Below are 23,474 nucleotides of genomic sequence, written 5' to 3' on the forward strand. Positions count from 1 at the left end.
CCTGTTTCACTGCTCTCAGGCAGACAGACCAGCAGGGTAACAGTCTAACACTACCTCTCTCTGAACAGAGTCCTGTCCTGTTTCACTGCTCTCAGGCAGGCAGACAGACCAGCAGGGTAACAGTCTAACACTACCTCTCTCTGAACAGAGTCCTGTCCTGTTTCACTGCTCTCAGGCAGACAGACCAGCAGGGTAACAGTCTAACACTACCTCTCTCTGAACAGAGTCCTGTCCTGTTTCACTGCTCTCAGGCAGACAGACAGACCAGCAGGGTAACAGTCTAACACTACCTCTCTCTGAACAGAGTCCTGTCCTGTTTCACTGCTCTCAGGCAGACAGACCAGCAGGGTAACAGTCTAACACTACCTCTCTCTGAACAGAGTCCTGTCCTGTTTCACTGCTCTCAGGCAGACAGGCCAGCAGGGTAACAGTCTAACACTACCTCTCTCTGAACAGAGTCCTGTCCTGTTTCACTGCTCTCAGGCAGACAGACCAGCAGGGTAACAGTCTAACACTACCTCTCTCTGAACAGAGTCCTGTCCTGTTTCACTGCTCTCAGGCAGACAGACCAGCAGGGTAACAGTCTAACACTACCTCTCTCTGAACAGAGTCCTGTCCTGTTTCACTGCTCTCAGGCAGACAGACCAGCAGGGTAACAGTCTAACACTACCTCTCTCTGAACAGAGTCCTGTCCTGTTTCACTGCTCTCAGACAGACAGACCAGCAGGGTAACAGTCTAACACTACCTCTCTCTGAACAGAGTCCTGTCCTGTTTCACTGCTCTCAGGCAGGCAGACAGGCCAGCAGGGTAACAGTCTAACACTACCTCTCTCTTTATAACCATGGGGACATCTTTATTTTAGTGTGGTAGCAAGCTACTACCCGGTGTCCTAGTCTTTACAGAGCCTCTAGTCTGCTGCTAGTCTTTACAGAGCCCCTGTAGTCTCTAATATTGGTCTTTACTGACATTGAAACAGGACATTTAGATGTTGTCAAATTATTTGTCTCTGTTCTTTCCTGTGTGTGTCTGTGTCTGCCTGCGTGTGTGTCTGTGTGTATCTGTGTGTTTAGGTCTCGTTCCCAGGCACCAGCAGGGTGTGTATGCAGGCTGTTCTGGAGTATCTCTACACCAATCAGCTTTGTCCCATGGCAGAGTTGGACCCTATGGAGCTGACGGCCCTGGCGAACAGACTCTGTCTCCCCAGACTGACTGCTCTGACAGGTACTAACCATAACCCTGGTTACCAGACTGTCTCCCCAGACTGACTGCTCTGACAGGTACTAACCATAACCCTGGTTACCAGACTGTCTCCCCAGACTGACTGCTCTGACAGGTACTAACCATAACCCTGGTTACCAGACTGTCTCCCCAGACTGACTGCTCTGACAGGTACTAACCATAACCCTGGTTACCAGACCGTCTCCCCAGACTGACTGCTCTGACAGGTACTAACCATAACCCTGGTTACCAGACTGTCTCCCCAGACTGACTGCTCTGACAGGTACTAACCATAACCCTGGTTACCAGACCGTCTCCCCAGACTGACTGCTCTGACAGGTACTAACCATAACCCTGGTTACCAGACTGTCTCCCCAGACTGACTGCTCTGACAGGTACTAACCATAACCCTGGTTACCAGACTGTCTCCCCAGACTGACTGCTCTGACAGGTACTAACCATAACCCTGGTTACCAGACTGTCTCCCCAGACTGACTGCTCTGACAGGTACTAACCATAACCCTGGTTACCAGACCGTCTCCCCAGACTGACTGCTCTGACAGGTACTAACCATAACCCTGGTTACCAGACCGTCTCCCCAGACTGACTGCTCTGACAGGTACTAACCATAACCCTGGTTACCAGACCGTCTCCCCAGACTGACTGCTCTGACAGGTACTAACCATAACCCTGGTTACCAGACTGTCTCCCCAGACTGACTGCTCTGACAGGTACTAACCATAACCCTGGTTACCAGACTGTCTCCCCAGACTGACTGCTCTGACAGGTACTAACCATAACCCTGGTTACCAGACCGTCTCCCAAGAGACTGACTGCTCTGACAGGTACTAACCATAACCCTGGTTACCAGACTGTCTCCCCAGACTGACTGCTCTGACAGGTACTAACCATAACCCTGGTTACCAGACCGTCTCCCAAGAGACTGACTGCTCTGACAGGTACTAACCATAACCCTGGTTACCAGACTCTGTCTCCCCAGACTGACTGCTCGGACAGGTACTAACCATAACCCTGGTTACCAGACCGTCTCCCCAGACTGACTGCTCAGACAGGTACTAACCATAACCCTGGTTACCAGACTGTCTCCCCAGACTGACTGCTCAGGCAGGTACTAACCATAACCCTGGTTACCAGACTGTCTCCCCAGACTGACTGCTCTGACAGGTACTAACCATAACCCTGGTTACCAGACTGTCTCCCCAGACTGACTGCTCTGACAGGTACTAACCATAACCCTGGTTACCAGACTGTCTCCCCAGACTGACTGCTCTGACAGGTACTAACCATAACCCTGGTTACCAGACCGTCTCCCCAGACTGACTGCTCTGACAGGTACTAACCATAACCCTGGTTACCAGACTGTCTCCCCAGACTGACTGCTCTGACAGGTACTAACCATAACCCTGGTTACCAGACCGTCTCCCCAGACTGACTGCTCTGACAGGTACTAACCATAACCCTGGTTACCAGACTGTCTCCCCAGACTGACTGCTCTGACAGGTACTAACCATAACCCTGGTTACCAGACCGTCTCCCCAGACTGACTGCTCTGACAGGTACTAACCATAACCCTGGTTACCAGACCGTCTCCCAAGAGACTGACTGCTCTGACAGGTACTAACCATAACCCTGGTTACCAGACTGTCTCCCCAGACTGACTGCTCGGACAGGTACTAACCATAACCCTGGTTACCAGACCGTCTCCCCAGACTGACTGCTCTGACAGGTACTAACCATAACCCTGGTTACCAGACCGTCTCCCCAGACTGACTGCTCTGACAGGTACTAACCATAACCCTGGTTACCAGACCGTCTCCCCAGACTGACTGCTCTGACAGGTACTAACCATAACCCTGGTTACCAGACCGTCTCCCCAGACTGACTGCTCTGACAGGTACTAACCATAACCCTGGTTACCAGACTGTCTCCCCAGACTGACTGCTCTGACAGGTACTAACCATAACCCTGGTTACCAGACCGTCTCCCCAGACTGACTGCTCTGACAGGTACTAACCATAACCCTGGTTACCAGACTGTCTCCCCAGACTGACTGCTCTGACAGGTACTAACCATAACCCTGGTTACCAGACCGTCTCCCCAGACTGACTGCTCTGACAGGTACTAACCATAACCCTGGTTACCAGACTGTCTCCCCAGACTGACTGCTCTGACAGGTACTAACCATAACCCTGGTTACCAGACTGTCTCCCCAGACTGACTGCTCTGACAGGTACTAACCATAACCCTGGTTACCAGACCGTCTCCCCAGACTGACTGCTCTGACAGGTACTAACCATAACCCTGGTTACCAGACTGTCTCCCCAGACTGACTGCTCTGACAGGTACTAACCATAACCCTGGTTACCAGACTGTCTCCCCAGACTGACTGCTCTGACAGGTACTAACCATAACCCTGGTTACCAGACCGTCTCCCCAGACTGACTGCTCGGACAGGTACTAACCATAACCCTGGTTACCAGACTGTCTCCCCAGACTGACTGCTCTGACAGGTACTAACCATAACCCTGGTTACCAGACCGTCTCCCCAGACTGACTGCTCTGACAGGTACTAACCATAACCCTGGTTACCAGACTGTCTCCCCAGACTGACTGCTCTGACAGGTACTAACCATAACCCTGGTTACCAGACTGTCTCCCCAGACTGACTGCTCTGACAGGTACTAACCATAACCCTGGTTACCAGACCGTCTCCCCAGACTGACTGCTCTGACAGGTACTAACCATAACCCTGGTTACCAGACTGTCTCCCCAGACTGACTGCTCTGACAGGTACTAACCATAACCCTGGTTACCAGACTGTCTCCCCAGACTGACTGCTCTGACAGGTACTAACCATAACCCTGGTTACCAGACCGTCTCCCCAGACTGACTGCTCTGACAGGTACTAACCATAACCCTGGTTACCAGACTGTCTCCCCAGACTGACTGCTCTGACAGGTACTAACCATAACCCTGGTTACCAGACCGTCTCCCCAGACTGACTGCTCTGACAGGTACTAACCATAACCCTGGTTACCAGACCGTCTCCCCAGACTGACTGCTCTGACAGGTACTAACCATAACCCTGGTTACCAGACTGTCTCCCCAGACTGACTGCTCTGACAGGTACTAACCATAACCCTGGTTACCAGACCGTCTCCCCAGACTGACTGCTCTGACAGGTACTAACCATAACCCTGGTTACCAGACTGTCTCCCCAGACTGACTGCTCAGGCAGGTACTAACCATAACCCTGGTTACCAGACCGTCTCCCAAGAGACTGACTGCTCTGACAGGTACTAACCATAACCCTGGTTACCAGACCGTCTCCCCAGACTGACTGCTCGGACAGGTACTAACCATAACCCTGGTTACCAGACTCTGTCTCCCCAGACTGACTGCTCTGACAGGTACTAACCATAACCCTGGTTACCAGACCGTCTCCCAAGACTGACTGCTCTGACAGGTACTAACCATAACCCTGGTTACCAGACCGTCTCCCCAGACTGACTGCTCTGACAGGTACTAACCATAACCCTGGTTACCAGACTGTCTCCCCAGACTGACTGCTCTGACAGGTACTAACCATAACCCTGGTTACCAGACTGTCTCCCCAGACTGACTGCTCTGACAGGTACTAACCATAACCCTGGTTACCAGACCGTCTCCCCAGACTGACTGCTCTGACAGGTACTAACCATAACCCTGGTTACCAGACCGTCTCCCCAGACTGACTGCTCTGACAGGTACTAACCATAACCCTGGTTACCAGACCTCTCCCCAGACTGACTGCTCTGACAGGTACTAACCATAACCCTGGTTACCAGACTGTCTCCCCAGACTGACTGCTCTGACAGGTACTAACCATAACCCTGGTTACCAGACTGTCTCCCCAGACTGACTGCTCTGACAGGTACTAACCATAACCCTGGTTACCAGACCGTCTCCCCAGACTGACTGCTCTGACAGGTACTAACCATAACCCTGGTTACCAGACTGTCTCCCCAGACTGACTGCTCTGACAGGTACTAACCATAACCCTGGTTACCAGACCGTCTCCCCAGACTGACTGCTCTGACAGGTACTAACCATAACCCTGGTTACCAGACTGTCTCCCCAGACTGACTGCTCTGACAGGTACTAACCATAACCCTGGTTACCAGACTGTCTCCCCAGACTGACTGCTCTGACAGGTACTAACCATAACCCTGGTTACCAGACCGTCTCCCCAGACTGACTGCTCTGACAGGTACTAACCATAACCCTGGTTACCAGACCGTCTCCCCAGACTGACTGCTCTGACAGGTACTAACCATAACCCTGGTTACCAGACCGTCTCCCCAGACTGACTGCTCTGACAGGTACTAACCATAACCCTGGTTACCAGACCGTCTCCCCAGACTGACTGCTCTGACAGGTACTAACCATAACCCTGGTTACCAGACTGTCTCCCCAGACTGACTGCTCTGACAGGTACTAACCATAACCCTGGTTACCAGACTGTCTCCCCAGACTGACTGCTCTGACAGGTACTAACCATAACCCTGGTTACCAGACTGTCTCCCCAGACTGACTGCTCTGACAGGTACTAACCATAACCCTGGTTACCAGACTGTCTCCCCAGACTGACTGCTCTGACAGGTACTAACCATAACCCTGGTTACCAGACCGTCTCCCCAGACTGACTGCTCTGACAGGTACTAACCATAACCCTGGTTACCAGACCGTCTCCCCAGACTGACTGCTCTGACAGGTACTAACCATAACCCTGGTTACCAGACCGTCTCCCCAGACTGACTGCTCTGACAGGTACTAACCATAACCCTGGTTACCAGACTGTCTCCCCAGACTGACTGCTCAGGCAGGTACTAACCATAACCCTGGTTACCAGACTGTCTCCCCAGACTGACTGCTCTGACAGGTACTAACCATAACCCTGGTTACCAGACCGTCTCCCCAGACTGACTGCTCTGACAGGTACTAACCATAACCCTGGTTACCAGACCGTCTCCCCAGACTGACTGCTCTGACAGGTACTAACCATAACCCTGGTTACCAGACCGTCTCCCCAGACTGACTGCTCTGACAGGTACTAACCATAACCCTGGTTACCAGACCGTCTCCCCAGACTGACTGCTCTGACAGGTACTAACCATAACCCTGGTTGCCAGACTGTCTCCCCAGACAGACTGCTCTGACAGGTACTAACCATAACCCTGGTTACCAGACCGTCTCCCCAGACTGACTGCTCGGACAGGTACTAACCATAACCCTGGTTACCAGACTGTCTCCCCAGACTGACCGCCCTCACAGGTCCTTGATCCGTCAGCAGTCTGCTCTGCCCAGAGCCATCTGTTTTGAGATTTGGGCTTTGAGACTGTAGAATATTGTTCTAGTTGTAGACCTTCAGTTACGTAGCATTCAATATCCCCAGGTAATGTCAATGGGGAGATAACATGGCTGCAGTGCATCACAATCCAGAACCCCAATGTCCCAACTCTCTCAGGGGGTGTTCCTAAATTGACTCCAATGTGTGAATGCTCCTCAGTGCATTCTGGGTCATTCATAAATTCATAGTGTTGACAGATTGTTTGTTCGAAATCCACTGGCTGAGGAGCGGGGTCGATCAGGACTCACTGGCTGAGGAGCGGGGTCGATCAGGACCCACTGGCTGAGGAGCGGGGTCGATCAGGACTCACTGGCTGAGGAGCGGGGTCGATCAGGACGCACTGGCTGAGGAGCGGGGTCGATCAGGACGCACTGGCTGAGGAGCGGGGTCGATCAGGACGCACTGGCTGAGGAGCGGGGTCGATCAGGACTCACTGGCTGAGGAGCGGGGTCGATCAGGACTCACTGGCTGAGGAGCGGGGTCGATCAGGACGCACTGGCTGAGGAGCGGGGTCGGTCAGGACGCACTGGCTGAGGAGCGGGGTCGATCAGGACTCACTGGCTGAGGAGCGGGGTCGATCAGGACGCACTGGCTGAGGAGCGGGGTCGATCAGGACGCACTGGCTGAGGAGCGGGGTCGATCAGGACTCACTGGCTGAGGAGCGGGGTCGATCAGGACTCACTGGCTGAGGAGCGGGGTCGATCAGGACGCACTGGCTGAGGAGCGGGGTCGATCAGGACTCACTGGCTGAGGAGCGGGGTCGATCAGGACTCACTGGCTGAGGAGCGGGGTCGATCAGGACGCACTGGCTGAGGAGCGGGGTCGGTCAGGACCCACTGGCTGAGGAGCGGGGTCGATCAGGACTCACTGGCTGAGGAGCGGGGTCGATCAGGACTCACTGGCTGAGGAGCGGGGTCGATCAGGACTCACTGGCTGAGGAGCGGGGTCGATCAGGACTCACTGGCTGAGGAGCGGGGTCGATCAGGACGCACTGGCTGAGGAGCGGGGTCGATCAGGACTCACTGGCTGAGGAGCGGGGTCGATCAGGACTCACTGGCTGAGGAGCGGGGTCGATCAGGACTCACTGGCTGAGGAGCGGGGTCGATCAGGACTCACTGGCTGAGGAGCGGGGTCGATCAGGACTCACTGGCTGAGGAGCGGGGTCGATCAGGACTCACTGGCTGAGGAGCGGGGTCGATCAGGACTCACTGGCTGAGGAGCGGGGTCGATCAGGACTCACTGGCTGAGGAGCGGGGTCGATCAGGACTCACTGGCTGAGGAGCGGGGTCGATCAGGACTCACTGGCTGAGGAGCGGGGTCGATCAGGACTCACTGGCTGAGGAGCGGGGTCGATCAGGACTCACTGGCTGAGGAGCGGGGTCGATCAGGACTCACTGGCTGAGGAGCGGGGTCGATCAGGACTCACTGGCTGAGGAGCGGGGTCGATCAGGACTCACTGGCTGAGGAGCGGGGTCGATCAGGACTCACTGGCTGAGGAGCGGGGTCGATCAGGACTCACTGGCTGAGGAGCGGGGTCGATCAGGACGCACTGGCTGAGGAGCGGGGTCGATCAGGACTCACTGGCTGAGGAGCGGGGTCGATCAGGACTCACTGGCTGAGGAGCGGGGTCGATCAGGACTCACTGGCTGAGGAGCGGGGTCGATCAGGACTCACTGGCTGAGGAGCGGGGTCGATCAGGACTCACTGGCTGAGGAGCGGGGTCGATCAGGACTCACTGGCTGAGGAGCGGGGTCGATCAGGACTCACTGGCTGAGGAGCGGGGTCGATCAGGACTCACTGGCTGAGGAGCGGGGTCGATCAGGACTCACTGGCTGAGGAGCGGGGTCGATCAGGACTCACTGGCTGAGGAGCGGGGTCGATCAGGACTCACTGGCTGAGGAGCGGGGTCGATCAGGACTCACTGGCTGAGGAGCGGGGTCGATCAGGACTCACTGGCTGAGGAGCGGGGTCGATCAGGACTCACTGGCTGAGGAGCGGGGTCGATCAGGACTCACTGGCTGAGGAGCGGGGTCGATCAGGACTCACTGGCTGAGGAGCGGGAGGAGCGGGGTCGATCAGGACTCACTGGCTGAGGAGCGGGGTCGATCAGGACGCACTGGCTGAGGAGCGGGGTCGATCAGGACTCACTGGCTGAGGAGCGGGGTCGATCAGGACTCACTGGCTGAGGAGCGGGGTCGATCAGGACGCACTGGCTGAGGAGCGGGGTCGATCAGGACTCACTGGCTGAGGAGCGGGGTCGATCAGGACTCACTGGCTGAGGAGCGGGGTCGATCAGGACTCACTGGCTGAGGAGCGGGGTCGATCAGGACTCACTGGCTGAGGAGCGGGGTCGATCAGGACTCACTGGCTGAGGAGCGGGGTCGATCAGGACTCACTGGCTGAGGAGCGGGGTCGATCAGGACTCACTGGCTGAGGAGCGGGGATCAGGACGCACTGGCTGAGGAGCGGGGTCGGACACTGGCTGAGGAGCGGGGTCGATCAGGACGCACTGGCTGAGGAGCGGGGTCGATCAGGACTCACTGGCTGAGGAGCGGGGTCGATCAGGACTCACTGGCTGAGGAGCGGGGTCGATCAGGACTCACTGGCTGAGGAGCGGGGTCGATCAGGACTCACTGGCTGAGGAGCGGGGTCGATCAGGACTCACTGGCTGAGGAGCGGGGTCGATCAGGACTCACTGGCTGAGGAGCGGGGTCGATCAGGACTCACTGGCTGAGGAGCGATCAGGACTCACTGGCTGAGGAGCGATCAGGACTCACTGGCTGAGGAGCGGGGTCGATCAGGACTCACTGGCTGAGGAGCGGGGTCGATCAGGACTCACTGGAGGAGCGGGGTCGATCAGGACTCACTGGCTGAGGAGCGGGGTCGATCAGGACTCACTGGCTGAGGAGCGGGGTCGATCAGGACTCACTGGCTGAGGAGCGGGGTCGATCAGGACTCACTGGCTGAGGAGCGGGGTCGATCAGGACTCACTGGCTGAGGAGCGGGGTCGATCAGGACTCACTGGCTGAGGAGCGGGGTCGATCAGGACTCACTGGCTGACGGGGTCGATCACTGGCTGAGGAGCGGGGTCGATCAGGACTCACTGGCTGAGGAGCGGGGTCGATCAGGACTCACTGGCTGAGGAGCGGGGTCGATCAGGACTCACTGGCTGAGGAGCGGGGTCGATCAGGACTCACTGGCTGAGGAGCTGAGGAGGGTCGATCAGGACTCACTGGCTGAGGAGCGGGGTCGATCAGACTCACTGGCTGAGGAGCGGGGTCGATCAGGACTCACTGGCTGAGGAGCGGGGTCGATCAGGACTCACTGGCTGAGGAGCGGGGTCGATCAGGATCACTGGCTGAGGAGCGGGGTCGATCAGGACTCACTGGCTGAGGAGCGGGGTCGATCAGGACTCACTGGCTGAGGAGCGGGGTCGATCAGGACTCACTGGCTGAGGAGCGGGGTCGATCAGGACTCACTGGCTGAGGAGCGGGGTCGATCAGGACTCACTGGCTGAGGAGCGGGGTCGATCAGGACTCACTGGCTGAGGAGCGGGGTCGATCAGGACTCACTGGCTGAGGAGCGGGGTCGATCAGGACTCACTGGCTGAGGAGCGGGGTCGATCAGGACTCACTGGCTGAGGAGCGGGGTCGATCAGGACTCACTGGCTGAGGAGCGGGGTCGATCAGGACTCACTGGCTGAGGAGCGGGGTCGACTCACTGGCTGAGGAGCGGGGTCGATCAGGACTCACTGGCTGAGGAGCGGGGTCGATCAGGACTCACTGGCTGAGGAGCGGGGTCGATCAGGACTCACTGGCTGAGGAGCGGGGTCGATCAGGACTCACTGGCTGAGGAGCGGGGTCGATCAGGACTCACTGGCTGAGGAGCGGGGTCGATCAGGACTCACTGGCTGAGGAGACTCAGGACTCACTGGCTGAGGAGCGGGGTCGATCAGGACTCACTGGCTGAGGAGCGGGGTCGATCAGGACTCACTGGCTGAGGAGCGGGGTCGATCAGGACTCACTGGCTGAGGAGCGGGGTCGATCAGGACTCACTGGCTGAGGAGCTCGATCAGGACTCACTGGCTGAGGAGCGGGGTCGATCAGGACGACTGGCTGAGGACGCACTGGCTGAGGAGCGGGGTCGATCAGGACGCACTGGCTGAGGAGCGGGGTCGATCAGGACGCACTGGCTGAGGAGCGGGGTCGATCAGGACGCACTGGCTGAGGAGCGGGGTCGATCAGGACGCACTGGCTGAGGAGCGGGGTCGATCAGGACGCACTGGCTGAGGAGCGGGGTCGATCAGGACGCACTGGCTGAGGAGCGGGGTCGATCAGGACGCACTGGCTGAGGAGCGGGGTCGATCAGGACTCACTGGCTGAGGAGCGGGGTCGATCAGGACTCACTGGCTGAGGAGCGGGGTCGATCAGGACTCACTGGCTGAGGAGCGGGGTCGATCAGGACGCACTGGCTGAGGAGCGGGGTCGATCAGGACTCACTGGCTGAGGAGCGGGGTCGATCAGGACGCACTGGCTGAGGAGCGGGGTCGATCAGGACGCACTGGCTGAGGAGCGGGGTCGATCAGGACACTGGCTGAGGAGCTGGCTGAGGACTGGCTGAGGGTCGATCAGGACTCACTGGCTGAGGAGCGGGGTCGATCAGGACGCACTGGCTGAGGAGCGGGGTCGATCAGGACTCACTGGCTGAGGAGCGGGGTCGATCAGGACTCACTGGCTGAGGAGCGGGGTCGATCAGGACTCACTGGCTGAGGAGCGGGGTCGATCAGAACGCACTGGCTGAGGAGCGGGGTCGATCAGGACTCACTGGCTGAGGAGCGGGGTCGATCAGGACTCACTGGCTGAGGAGCGGGGATCAGGACTCACTGGCTGACTCACTGGCTGAGGAGCGGGGTCGATCAGGACTCACTGGCTGAGGAGCGGGGTCGATCAGGACTCACTGGCTGAGGAGCGGGGTCGATCAGGACTCACTGGCTGAGGAGCGGGGTCGATCAGGACGCACTGGCTGAGGAGCGGGGTCGGCAGGACGGGGTCACTGGCTGAGGAGCGGGGTCGATCAGGACGCACTGGCTGAGGAGCGGGGTCGGTCAGGACTCACTGGCTGAGGAGCGGGGTCGGTCAGGACTCACTGGCTGAGGAGCGGGGTCGATCAGGACGCACTGGCTGAGGAGCGGGGTCGATCAGGACGCACTGGCTGAGGAGCGGGGTCGATCGGGACTCACTGGCTGAGGAGCGGGGTCGGTCGGGACACACTGGCTGAGGAGCGGGGTCGATCAGGACTCACTGGCTGAGGAGCGGGGTCGATCGGGACGCACTGGCTGAGGAGCGGGGTCGATCGGGACGCACTGGCTGAGGAGCGGGGTCGATCGGGACTCACTGGCTGAGGAGCGGGGTCGATCGGGACGCACTGGCTGAGGAGCGGGGATCGGGACGCACTCTGGGACGCACTGGCTGAGGAGCGGGGTTGAGCTGATCATTCTGACCTTTTGATCATTGACCATTTTACTTTCTCTAGCAAAACTGGTTGAACTGTTTTCATGTTGTCTTGAGGGTGAGTGACTGTAACTGTGCTGCTAGCAGCCATTTCTGTTTCAAAATGATTTTATTTTGAAGCTTATTAAATCAGGCATATTACTGTATGTACAAGATGATTCCTGTGCTTCTTTTGGAACATGACAACAGAACATACAACAAACCAAACAGAATGGAAACCACAACAACATACTAAACAGAATGGAAACATCAACAACAAACCAAATAGAATGGAAACATCAACAACATACCAAACAGAATGGAAACATCAACAACAAACCAAATAGAATGGAAACATCAACAACATACCAAACAGAATGGAAACATCAACAACAAACCAAATAGAATGGAAACATCAACAACATACCAAACAGAATGGAAACATCAACAACAAACCAAATAGAATGGAAACATCAACAACAACAACAACAACAAACCAAACAGAATGGAAACATCAACAACAACAACATACCAAACAGAATGGAAACATCAACAACAACAACAACAACATACCAAACAGAATGGAAACATCAACATCAACATACCAACCAGAATGGAAACATCAACAACAACAACATACCAAACAGAATGGAAACAACAACAACATACCAAACAGAATGGAAACATCAACAACAAACCAAATAGAATGGAAACATCAACAACAACAACAAACCAAATAGAATGGAAACATCAACAACAACAACAAACCAAACAGAATGGAAACATCAACAACAACAACAACAAACCAAACAGAATGGAAACATCAACAACAACAACATACCAAACAGAATGGAAACATCAACAACAACAACAACAACATACCAAACAGAATGGAAACAACAACAACATACCAAACAGAATGGAAACAACAACAACATACCAAACGGAATGGAAACATCAACAACAACAACATACCAAACAGAATGGAAACATCAACAACATACCAAACAGAATGGAAACAACATCAACATACCAAACAGAATAGAAACATCAACAACAACAACATACCAAACTGAATAGAAACATCTACAACATACCAAATAGAATGGAAACATCAACAAGAACAACAAACAGAATGGAAACGTCAACAACATACCAAACGGAATAGAAACATCAACAGCAACATACCAAACGGAATGGAAACGTCAACAACAACAACAAACCAAACAGAATAGAAACATCAACAACAACAACATACCAAACAGAATGGAAACATCAACAACATACCAAACAGAATGGAAACATCAAAAACAACAAACCAAACAGAATGGAAACATCAACAACAACAACAAACCAAACGGAATGGAAACATCAACAACAAACAGAATGGAAACATCAACAACAACATACCAAACAGAATGGAAACATCAACAACAACAACAACAACATACCAAACAGAATGGAAACATCAACAACAACAACATACCAAACAGAATGGAAACATCAACAACAACATACCAAACAGAATGGAAACGTCAACAACAACATACCAAACAGAATGGAAACGTCAACAACAAACCAAACAGAATGGAAACGTCAACAACAACATACCAAACAGAATGGAAACATCAACAACATACCAAACGGAATGGAAACATCAACAACAACAAACCAAACGGAATGGAAACATCAACAACAACAACAACAAACAGATGGACCAAACAAACCAAACGAATGGAAACATCAACAACAACAAACGGAATACCAAACAGAATGGAAAACATCAACAACAACATACAATGGAAACATACAACAAACAAACAGAATGGAAACATCAACAACAACAACAACAACAACATACCAAACAGAATGGACAACAAAAACAGAATGGAAACAACAACAACAACAACAACCAAACAGAATGGAAACATCAACAACAACATACCAAACGGAATGGAAACATCAACAACAACAACAACCAAACGGAATGGAAACAACAACAACATACCAAACGGAATGGAAACATCAACAACAACAAACCAAACAGAATGGAAACATCCAAACGGAATGGAAACATCAACAACAACAAACAAATGGAATGGAAACCAAAACAACAACAAACAAACGGAATGGAAACATCAACAACAACAAACCAAACAGAATGGAAACATCAACAACAACAAACCAAACAGAATGGAAACATCAACAACAACAAACCAAACGGAATGGAAACATCAACAACAACAACATACCAAACGGAATGGAAACATCAACAACAACAACATACCAAACGGAATGGAAACATCAACAACAACAACAACATACCAAACGGAATGGAAACATCAACAACAACAACATACCAAACGGAATGGAAACATCAACAACAACAACATACCAAACGGAATGGAAACATCAACAACAACAACATACAAACGGAATGGAAACATCAACAACAACAACCAACAAAAACGGAATGGAAACATCAACAACAACATACAACGGAATGGAAACATCAACAACAACAACAACATACAAACGGAATGGAAACATCAACAACAACAACAACATACAAAACGGAATGGAAACATCAACAACAACAACAACATACGAAACGGAATGGAAACAACAACAACAACAACAACATACGAAACGGAATGGAAACATCAACAACATACAAAACGGAATGGAAACATCAACAACAACATACAAAACGGAATGGAAACAACATCAACAACAAACCAAACGGAATGGAAACAACATCAACAACAACAACATACCAAACGGAATGGAAACATCAACAACATACCAAACAGAATGGAAACATCAACAACAACAACAACAACAACAACAACATACCAAACAGAATGGAAACATCAACAACACGAAGTCAATGGTAGAGGAGAAAAAAATGAAAAAAGTGCAGCACAGCTCTGTATGTGTCCTCAATAGTACCCTATTCCCTCTGTAGTGCCCTGCTGTTGACAAGGCACCAGGGGGAGGTTGTGTCCAGATTGACCCTATTCCCTTTGTAGTGCCCTACTGTTGAACAAGGCACAAGGGGGAGGTTGTGTCCAGAATGACCCTATTCCCTTTATAGTGCCCTAGACAGGCTCTGGTCAAAAGGGACTAGGATGCCATGTTGGAGACGTCCTCTGGCCCCGGAGTATTCTGAGATTCATAGTGTATTTGTACCTGTGTCATTGTAGTTACAGTATTACTACAGTATTAAAACTGTAACTGCAGTGCTGCGGTAGCTGGGATTGCATACTGCTGGAGTGAACCCTTTTAACCCTTTCTGTGTTGTTTTTCTTGGGAAGCATCGTCTATAGAATATTGCTTTCAACTCTGGTTCTGAAACTCTATGTAGTTTATTATAAAGGTTGTCTGAAGAGGTTTCCTCTGTCTGCTCCACAGAACACTATGCAGTGAGTGAGCTGGTGAAAGCCTCCAAAGATGGACAGGATATAGACGGCGAAGTACTCACCTATCTGGAACTGGCTCAGGTTGGTTTACTAGAACAGGATATAGACAGAGGTACTCACCTGTCTGGAACTGGCTCAGGTTGGTTTACTAGAACACGATGTAGACGGAGGTACTCACCTCTCTGGAACTGGCACCTGTCTAGAACAGGATATAGACGGCGAAGTACTCACCTGTCTGGAACAGGCTCAGGTTGGTTTACTAGAACAGGATAGAGACAGAGGTACTCACCTAGGATGATTGTTCTGCAGTTTTAAATATAGGATAATTGTTCTACAGTTTTAAATATAGGATAATTGTTCTGCAGTTTTAAATATAGGATAATTGTTCTGCAGTTTTAAATATAGGATGATTGTTCTGCAGTTTAAATATAGGATGATTGTTCTGCAGTTTTAAATATAGGATGATTGTTCTGCAGTTTAAATATAGGATGATTGTTCTGCAGTTTTAAATATAGGATGATTGTTCTGCAGTTTTAAATATAGGATGATTGTTCTGCAGTTTTAAATATAGGATGATTGTTCTGTAGTTTTAAATATAGGATGATTGTTCTGTAGTTTTAAATATAGGATGATTGTTCTGCAGTTTTAAATATAGGATGATTGTTCTGCAGTTTTAAATATAGGATGATTGTTCTGCAGTTTTAAATATAGGATGATTGTTCTGCAGTTTTAAATATAGGATGATTGTTCTGCAGTTTTAAATATAGGATGATTGTTCTGCAGTTTTAAATATAGGATGATTGTTCTGCAGTTTTAAATATAGGATGATTGTTCTGCAGTTTTAAATATAGGATGATTGTTCTGCAGTTTTAAATATAGGATGATTGTTCTGCAGATTTAAATATAGGATGATTGTTCTGTAGTTTTAAATATAGGATGATTGTTCTGCAGTTTTAAATATAGGATGATTGTTCTGCAGATTTAAATATAGGATGATTGTTCTGCAGGTTTCAATGTATTTTCCTTCGTTTTGTTTTTCTTCCAGTTCCATAATGCTAACCAGTTAGCAGCTTGGTGCTTACATCACATCTGCACTCACTACAACAATGTCTGTGCCAACTATCGCAAAGAGATCAAGGCCAAATCTGCAGGTGAGTTATTCGTCCGCTGGTTCTGATCAGCACACAACCAGTCATCACAATCAATGAACGGTGAACACTGAACAGTTTGGTTTTGGACTTCTATTCATGTGTTTCCTGTCAGATAGTAAGGCAGATACCCTCTTCTCTTTATAATGTCTGCTGCTTTTCTTTATTTCCTTTCCATTTGTGTTTAAGAAGACCTAGAAAACAAGGTGATTGGACTTCCTAGCTAATCAGTGACCTTAATGGATCAATCAAGTCCAAGGGAAGAGTGAAAACCTTATATGGAATGAGTTTGCCACCTGTGTTCTGTACTGCCCAGTCTGTGGTAGCTACACTACATGTTGTCTGATGGTCTGTCGGTGTTGTGTTTCCCTCCCAGAGAACCAGGAATATTTTGAGAAGCACCGCTGGCCCCCGGTGTGGTACCTGAAGGAGGAGGACCACTACCAGCGGGTGAGGAAGGAGAGGGAGAAGGAGGACGTGGTTCTCAACAAACACCACAGCAGACGACGTTGGTGCTTCTGGAGCACCTCACCTGCCGTGGCCTGAGAGGTCTGAGAATGGTCTGCCCAGCCCCAAACCGCCCAGGGAATCTGCCTCCTGCCCCGTGCTACAGCTTCTAACCCTGCACCCCGCAAAGAGGTCCCAACAACACACGCTGTACCAATGTTTTACTGTTAGATCATCTGAGCATCAAAACAGGAAATAACTATCTGACGATGCACTGTCATGTGCCACCCTCTTCTTGATGCACTGTCATGTCCTACCCTTCTCTTGATGTACTTCTCTTGATGCACTGTCAGGTCCTACCCTCTTCTCTGTATTATACACTGATGCACTGTCAGGTCCCTACCCATGTCTTCTTCTTTGATGCACTGTCAGGTCCAACCCTCTTCTCTTGATGCACTGTCAGGTCCTACCCTCTTCTCTTGATGATACACTGTCAGGTCCTACCCTCTTCTCTGTATGATACACTGTCAGGCCCTACCCTCTTCTCTTGATGCACTGTCATGTCCTACCCTCTTCTCTTGATACACTGTCAGGTCCAACCCTCTTCTCTTGATGCACTGTCAGGCCTTACCCTCTTCTCTTGATGATACACTGTCAGGTCCAACCCTCTTCTCTTGATGATACACTGTCAGGTCCTACCCTCTTCTCTTGATGATACACTGTCAGGCCCTACCCTCTTCTCTTGATGAACTGTCAGGCCCTACCCTCTTCTCTTGATGATACACTGTCAGGCCCTACCCTCTTGATGATACACTGTCAGGCCCTACCCTCTTCTCTTGATGATACACTGTCTGGTCCAACCCTCTTCTCTGTATGATACACTGTCTGGCCCTACCCTCTTCTCTTGATGATACACTGTCAGGTCCTACCCTCTTCTCTTGATGATACACTGTCAGGCCCTACCCTCTTAATGATGCACTCTTGATGATACACTGTCAGGTCCTACCCTCTTCTCTTGATGATGCACTGTCAGGCCCTACCCTCTTGATGATACACTGTCAGGCCCTATCCTCTTCTCTGTATGATACACTGTCAGGCCCTACCCTCTTCTCTTGATTCAGTGTCAGGCCCTACCCTCTTGATGATGCACTGTCAGGCCCTACCCTCTTCTCTTGATGATACACTGTCAGGCCCTACCCTCTTCTCTTGATGATACACTGTCAGGCCCTACCCTCTTGATGATGCACTGTCAGGCCCTACCCTCTTCTCTGTATGATACACTGTCAGGCCCTACCCTCTTCTCTTGATGATACACTGTCAGGTCCTACCCTCTTCTCTTGATGATGCACTGTCAGGTCCAACCCTCTTCTCTTGATGATACACTGTCAGGCCCTACCCTCTTCTCTTGATGATACACTGTCAGGTCCAACCCTCTTCTCTTGATGATACACTGTCTGGCCCTACCCTCTTCTCTTGATGATATACTGTCTGGCCATACCCTCTTCTCTTGATGATACACTGTCAGGCCCTACCCTCTCGATGATGCACTGTCAGGCCCTACCCTCTTCTCTGTATGATACACTGTCAGGCCCTACCCTCTTCTCTTGATGATACACTGTCTGGCCCTACCCTCTTCTCTTGATGATACACCAGGCCCTACCCTCTTCTCTGATGATACACTGTCAGGCCCTACCCTCTTCTCTTGATGATACACTGTCAGGTCCAATGATACACTGTCAGGCCCTACCCTCTTCTCTGTATGATACACTGTCAGGTCCAACCCACTTCTCTTGATGATACACTGTCAGGTCCTACCCTCTTCTCTTGATGATACACTTTCAGGTCCTACCCTCTTCTCTTGATGATACACTGTCTGGCCATACCCTCTTCTCTTGATGATACACTGTCAGGCCCTACCCTCTTGATGATGCACTGTCAGGCCCTACCCTCTTCTCTGTATGATACACTGTCAGGCCCTACCCTCTTCTCTTGATGATACAGTGTCAGGCCCTACCCTCTAGATGATGCACTGTCAGGCCCAACCCTCTTCTCTTGATGATACACTGTCAGGTGTCAGGCCCTACCCTGTCTTCTCTTGATGATACACTGTCAGGTCCAACCCTCTTCTCTTGATGATACACTGTCAGGCCCTACCCTCTTCTCTTGATGATACACTGTCAGGTCCTACCCTCTTCTCTGTATGATACACTGTCCTACCCTCTTCTCTGGATACACAGTCAGGCCCTACCCTCTTCTCTTGATGATATGATACACTGTCTGGCCCTACCCTCTTCTCTTGATGATACACTGTCAGGCCTTATGCACTGTCTCCCTACCCTCTTCTCTGATGATACACTGTCAGGCCCTACCCTCTTCTCTTTATGATGCACTGTCAGGCCCTACCCTCTTCTCTTGATGATACACTGTCAGGTCCTACCCTCTTCTCTGTATGATACACTGTCAGGTCCTACCCTCTTCTCTTGATGATACACTGTCAGGCCCAACCCTCTTCTCTTGATGATACACTGTCAGGTCCTACCCTCTTCTCTTGATGATACACTGTCAGGTCCTACCCTCTTCTCTTGATGATACACTGTCAGGCCCTACCCTCTTCTCTTGATGATACACTGTCAGGCCCTACCCTCTTGATGATACACTGTCAGGCCCTACCCTCTTCTCTTGATGATACACTGTCAGGTCCAACCCTCTTCTCTTATGATACACTGTCTGGCCCTACCCTCTACTCTTGATGATACACTGTCAGGTCCTACCCTCTTCTCTTGATACACTGTCATGATACACTGTCTTGGAACCAGGTCCTACCCTCTTCTCTTGATGATACACTGTCAGGCCCTACCCTCTTGATGATGCACTGTCAGGCCCTACCCTCTTGATGATACACTGTCAGGCCCTGTATGATACACTGTCAGGCCCTACCCTCTTCTCTTGATTATACACTGTCAGGCCCTACCCTCTTCTCTTGATGATACACTGTCAGGCCCTACCCTCTTGATGATGCACTGTCAGGCCCTACCCTCTTCTCTTGATGATACACTGTCTGGCCCTACCCTCTTCTCTTGATGATACACTGTCAGGCCCTACCCTCTTGATGATGCACTGTCAGGCCCTACCCTCTTCTCTTGATGATACACTGTCTGGCCGTACCCTCTTCTCTTGATGATACACTGTTAGGCCCTACCCTCTTGATGATGCACTGTCAGGCCCTACCCTCTTCTCTGTATGATACACTGTCAGGCCCTACCCTCTTCTCTTGATGATACACTGTCTGGCCCTACCCTCTTCTCTTGATGATACACTGTCAGGTCCAACCCTCTTCTCTTGATGATACACTGTCTGGCCCTACCCTCTTCTCTTGATGATACACTGTCAGGCCCTACCCTCTTCTCTTGATGATACACTGTCTGGCCCTACCCTCTTCTCTTGATGATACACTGTCAGGCCCTACCCTCTTGATGATGCACTGTCAGGCCCTACCCTCTTCTCTGTATGATACACTGTCAGGCCCTACCCTCTTCTCTTGATGATACACTGTCTGGCCCTACCCTCTTCTCTTGATGATACACTGTTAGGCCCTACCCTCTTGATGATGCACTGTCAGGCCCTACCCTCTTCTCTGTATGATACACTGTCAGGCCCTACCCTCTTCTCTTGATGATACACTGTCTGGCCCTACCCTCTTCTCTTGATGATACACTGTCAGGTCCAACCCTCTTCTCTTGATGATACACTGTCTGGCCCTACCCTCTTCTCTTGATGATACACTGTCTGGCAATACCCTCTTCTCTTGATGATGCACTGTCAGGCCCTACCCTCTTCTCTGTATGATAAACTGTCAGGCCCTACCCTCTTCTCTTGATGATTCCCATGTGTCCCTACCCTCTTCTCTTGATGATACACTGTCAGGCTCTACCCTCTTGATGATACACTGTCAGGCTCTACCCTCTTGATGATACACTGTCAGGCCCTACCCTCTTCTCTTGATGATGCACTGTCAGGCCCTACCCTCTTCTCTGTATGATGCACTGTCAGGTCCAACCCTCTTCTCTTGATGATACACTGTCAGGTCCAACCCACTTCTGAATTGATGATACACTGTCAGGTCCAACCCTCTTCTCTTGATGATACACTGTCTGGCCCACCCTCTTCTCTTGATGATACACTTTCAGGTCCTACCCTCTTCTCTTGAAGATACACTGTCTGGCCATACCCTAATGATACACTGTCAGGTACCCTCTTGATGATGCACTGTCAGGCCCTACCCTCTTCTCTGTATGATACACTGTTCTTCTCTGATGATACACTGTCTGGCCCTATCTTCTCTTGATGATACACTTCCCTGTTATGATACACTGTCAGGCATTAGGATACCCTCTTCTCTTGATGATACACTGTCAGATTCTCTTGATGATACACTGTCAGGTCCAACCCTCTTCTCTTGATGATACACTGTCAGGCCCTACCCTCTTCTCTTGATGATACACTTTCAGGTCCTACCCTCTTCTCTTGATTATACACTGTCTGGCCATACCCTCTTCTCTTGATGATGCTAAGTCTGTCAGGCCCTGATATGATACACTGTCAGGCCCTACCCTCTTCTCTTGATGATACACTGTCTGGCCCTACCCTCTTCTCTTGATGATACACTGTCAGGCCCTACCCTCTTGATGATGCACTGTCAGGCCCTACCCTCTTCTCTTGATTATACACTGTCTCATGATGCACTGTCAGGCCCTACCCTCTTCTCTGTATACACTGTCAACATTATACAGTGTCAGGCAATGATGCACTGTCAGGCCCAACCCTCTTCTCTTGATGATACACTGTCAGGTCCAACCCTCTTCTCTTGATGATACACTGGGTCCACACTTCTCTTGATGATACACTGTCAGGTCCAACCCTCTTCTCTTGATGATACAAACAGAGCTCTTGATGATACACTGTCAGGTCCAACCCTCTCTCTTGATGATACACTGTCAGGTCTACCCTCTTGATTTGATGATACACTGTCAGGCCCTGGATGATACACTGTGGTCCAACCCTTTCTCTGTATGATACTGGCCCTATTCTGATGAACACTGTCAGGCCCTACCCTTTCTCTTGATGATACACTTTCAGGCCCACCTGGTGATGGTACCCTCTTCTATTGATGATACACTGTCTGGCCCTACCCTTTCTCTTGATGAATGTCAATGATTTTTATTTCATCAGCTGGTGATACACTGTCAGGTCCAACCCTCTCTGCTTGGGTCCACATGAATTCCAATGGCAGGGCAAGAGGGTACATTTTAACATTTGCGCCTAAATATTTTGCTGTGCAACCTGTTGGAATTTAGGATCATATGTTAAGTATTCTATACGTTGTTCAACCTGTCAACGTGATTTTCTGTTAGACATGTAACATTATGGATGTAAATTGTGATTGTTGATGTTAGTGCAGCCACCGACACCAGCCCTGGATCTAAGTCTGAATCATAAATGATGCAAAAATAACCTGAACCTGATGAAACACAGGACCTGTTCTGGTTCTCCTTGGAATATCAACAACAACAACATTGAAAGGTCTTGTGCTCACTGGGACACTAGCTGCTCCAGGGATAAACAGAGCATCCTGATTGAATTCATCCCCAGGTTTATTTGAACCCAGCTGGAGGTGTTTCTCTGTATTCTGAACACCTGATTGTTCCTTTAGCCCACCTGGTGATGGTAAAGGGGAAACTCTATACTTGAAATCAATGTTTTTATTCATCAGCTGTATAGTAGGCTTTCTTTAGTTAACCAAAGTCATAACTAGTCAGTTTATCATATGTTAATATATATATACTTTTATTTAATATTTACTACAGAAACCAAGTGGCTGGTTCTCTTGGTTCCTGCTGTCAAAGGTCTTTGATCTAGCTGCTCATCATCCTTCATCTTCTTTATAACCAAGTGGCTGGTTCTCTTGGTTCCTGCTGTCAAAGGTCTTTGATCTAGCTGCTCATCATCCTTCATCTTCTTTATAACCAAGTGGCTGGTTCTCTTGGTTCCTGCTGTCAAAGGTCTTTGATCTAGCTGCTCATCATCCTTCATCTTCTTTATAACCAAGTGGCTGGTAATCTTGGTTCCTGCTGTCAAAGGTCTTTGATCTAGCTGCTCATCATCCTTCATCTTCTTGTTCTTATTTAAAGGGAATGTTGTTGAATAAATTATTTGACTTAATTGCTTTATTCTAGTTTTCCTTTGAACTGCCCAGTGTATATCCAAGGGTCTGGACTGTTGGTCTAAAGGTTAATGCAGACAATATGTACTGTTTCAATCCTCATACTGAGACAAGCCTGA

General features: G+C 50.6%; 1 protein-coding gene across 1 annotated transcript in view; it reads left to right on the forward strand.

Annotated features, from left to right (window-relative positions):
* The window catches only part of LOC135511556 (rho-related BTB domain-containing protein 1-like), a 53,281-nt gene extending 35,872 nt beyond the window's left edge, over window positions 1-17,409 (forward strand). The window contains 4 exon segments of the mRNA XM_064933040.1: window positions 1,072-1,222; window positions 15,533-15,621; window positions 16,586-16,691; window positions 17,065-17,409. Of these exon segments, the coding sequence (XP_064789112.1) occupies window positions 1,072-1,222; window positions 15,533-15,621; window positions 16,586-16,691; window positions 17,065-17,234 (516 nt within the window). The 3' untranslated portion in view covers window positions 17,235-17,409.
* The last annotated feature ends 6,065 nt before the right edge of the window (window positions 17,410-23,474 follow it).

This window comes from Oncorhynchus masou, chromosome 24 (genome assembly GCF_036934945.1).
Source record: "Oncorhynchus masou masou isolate Uvic2021 chromosome 24, UVic_Omas_1.1, whole genome shotgun sequence".
NCBI classification, from domain to species: domain Eukaryota; kingdom Metazoa; phylum Chordata; class Actinopteri; order Salmoniformes; family Salmonidae; genus Oncorhynchus; species Oncorhynchus masou.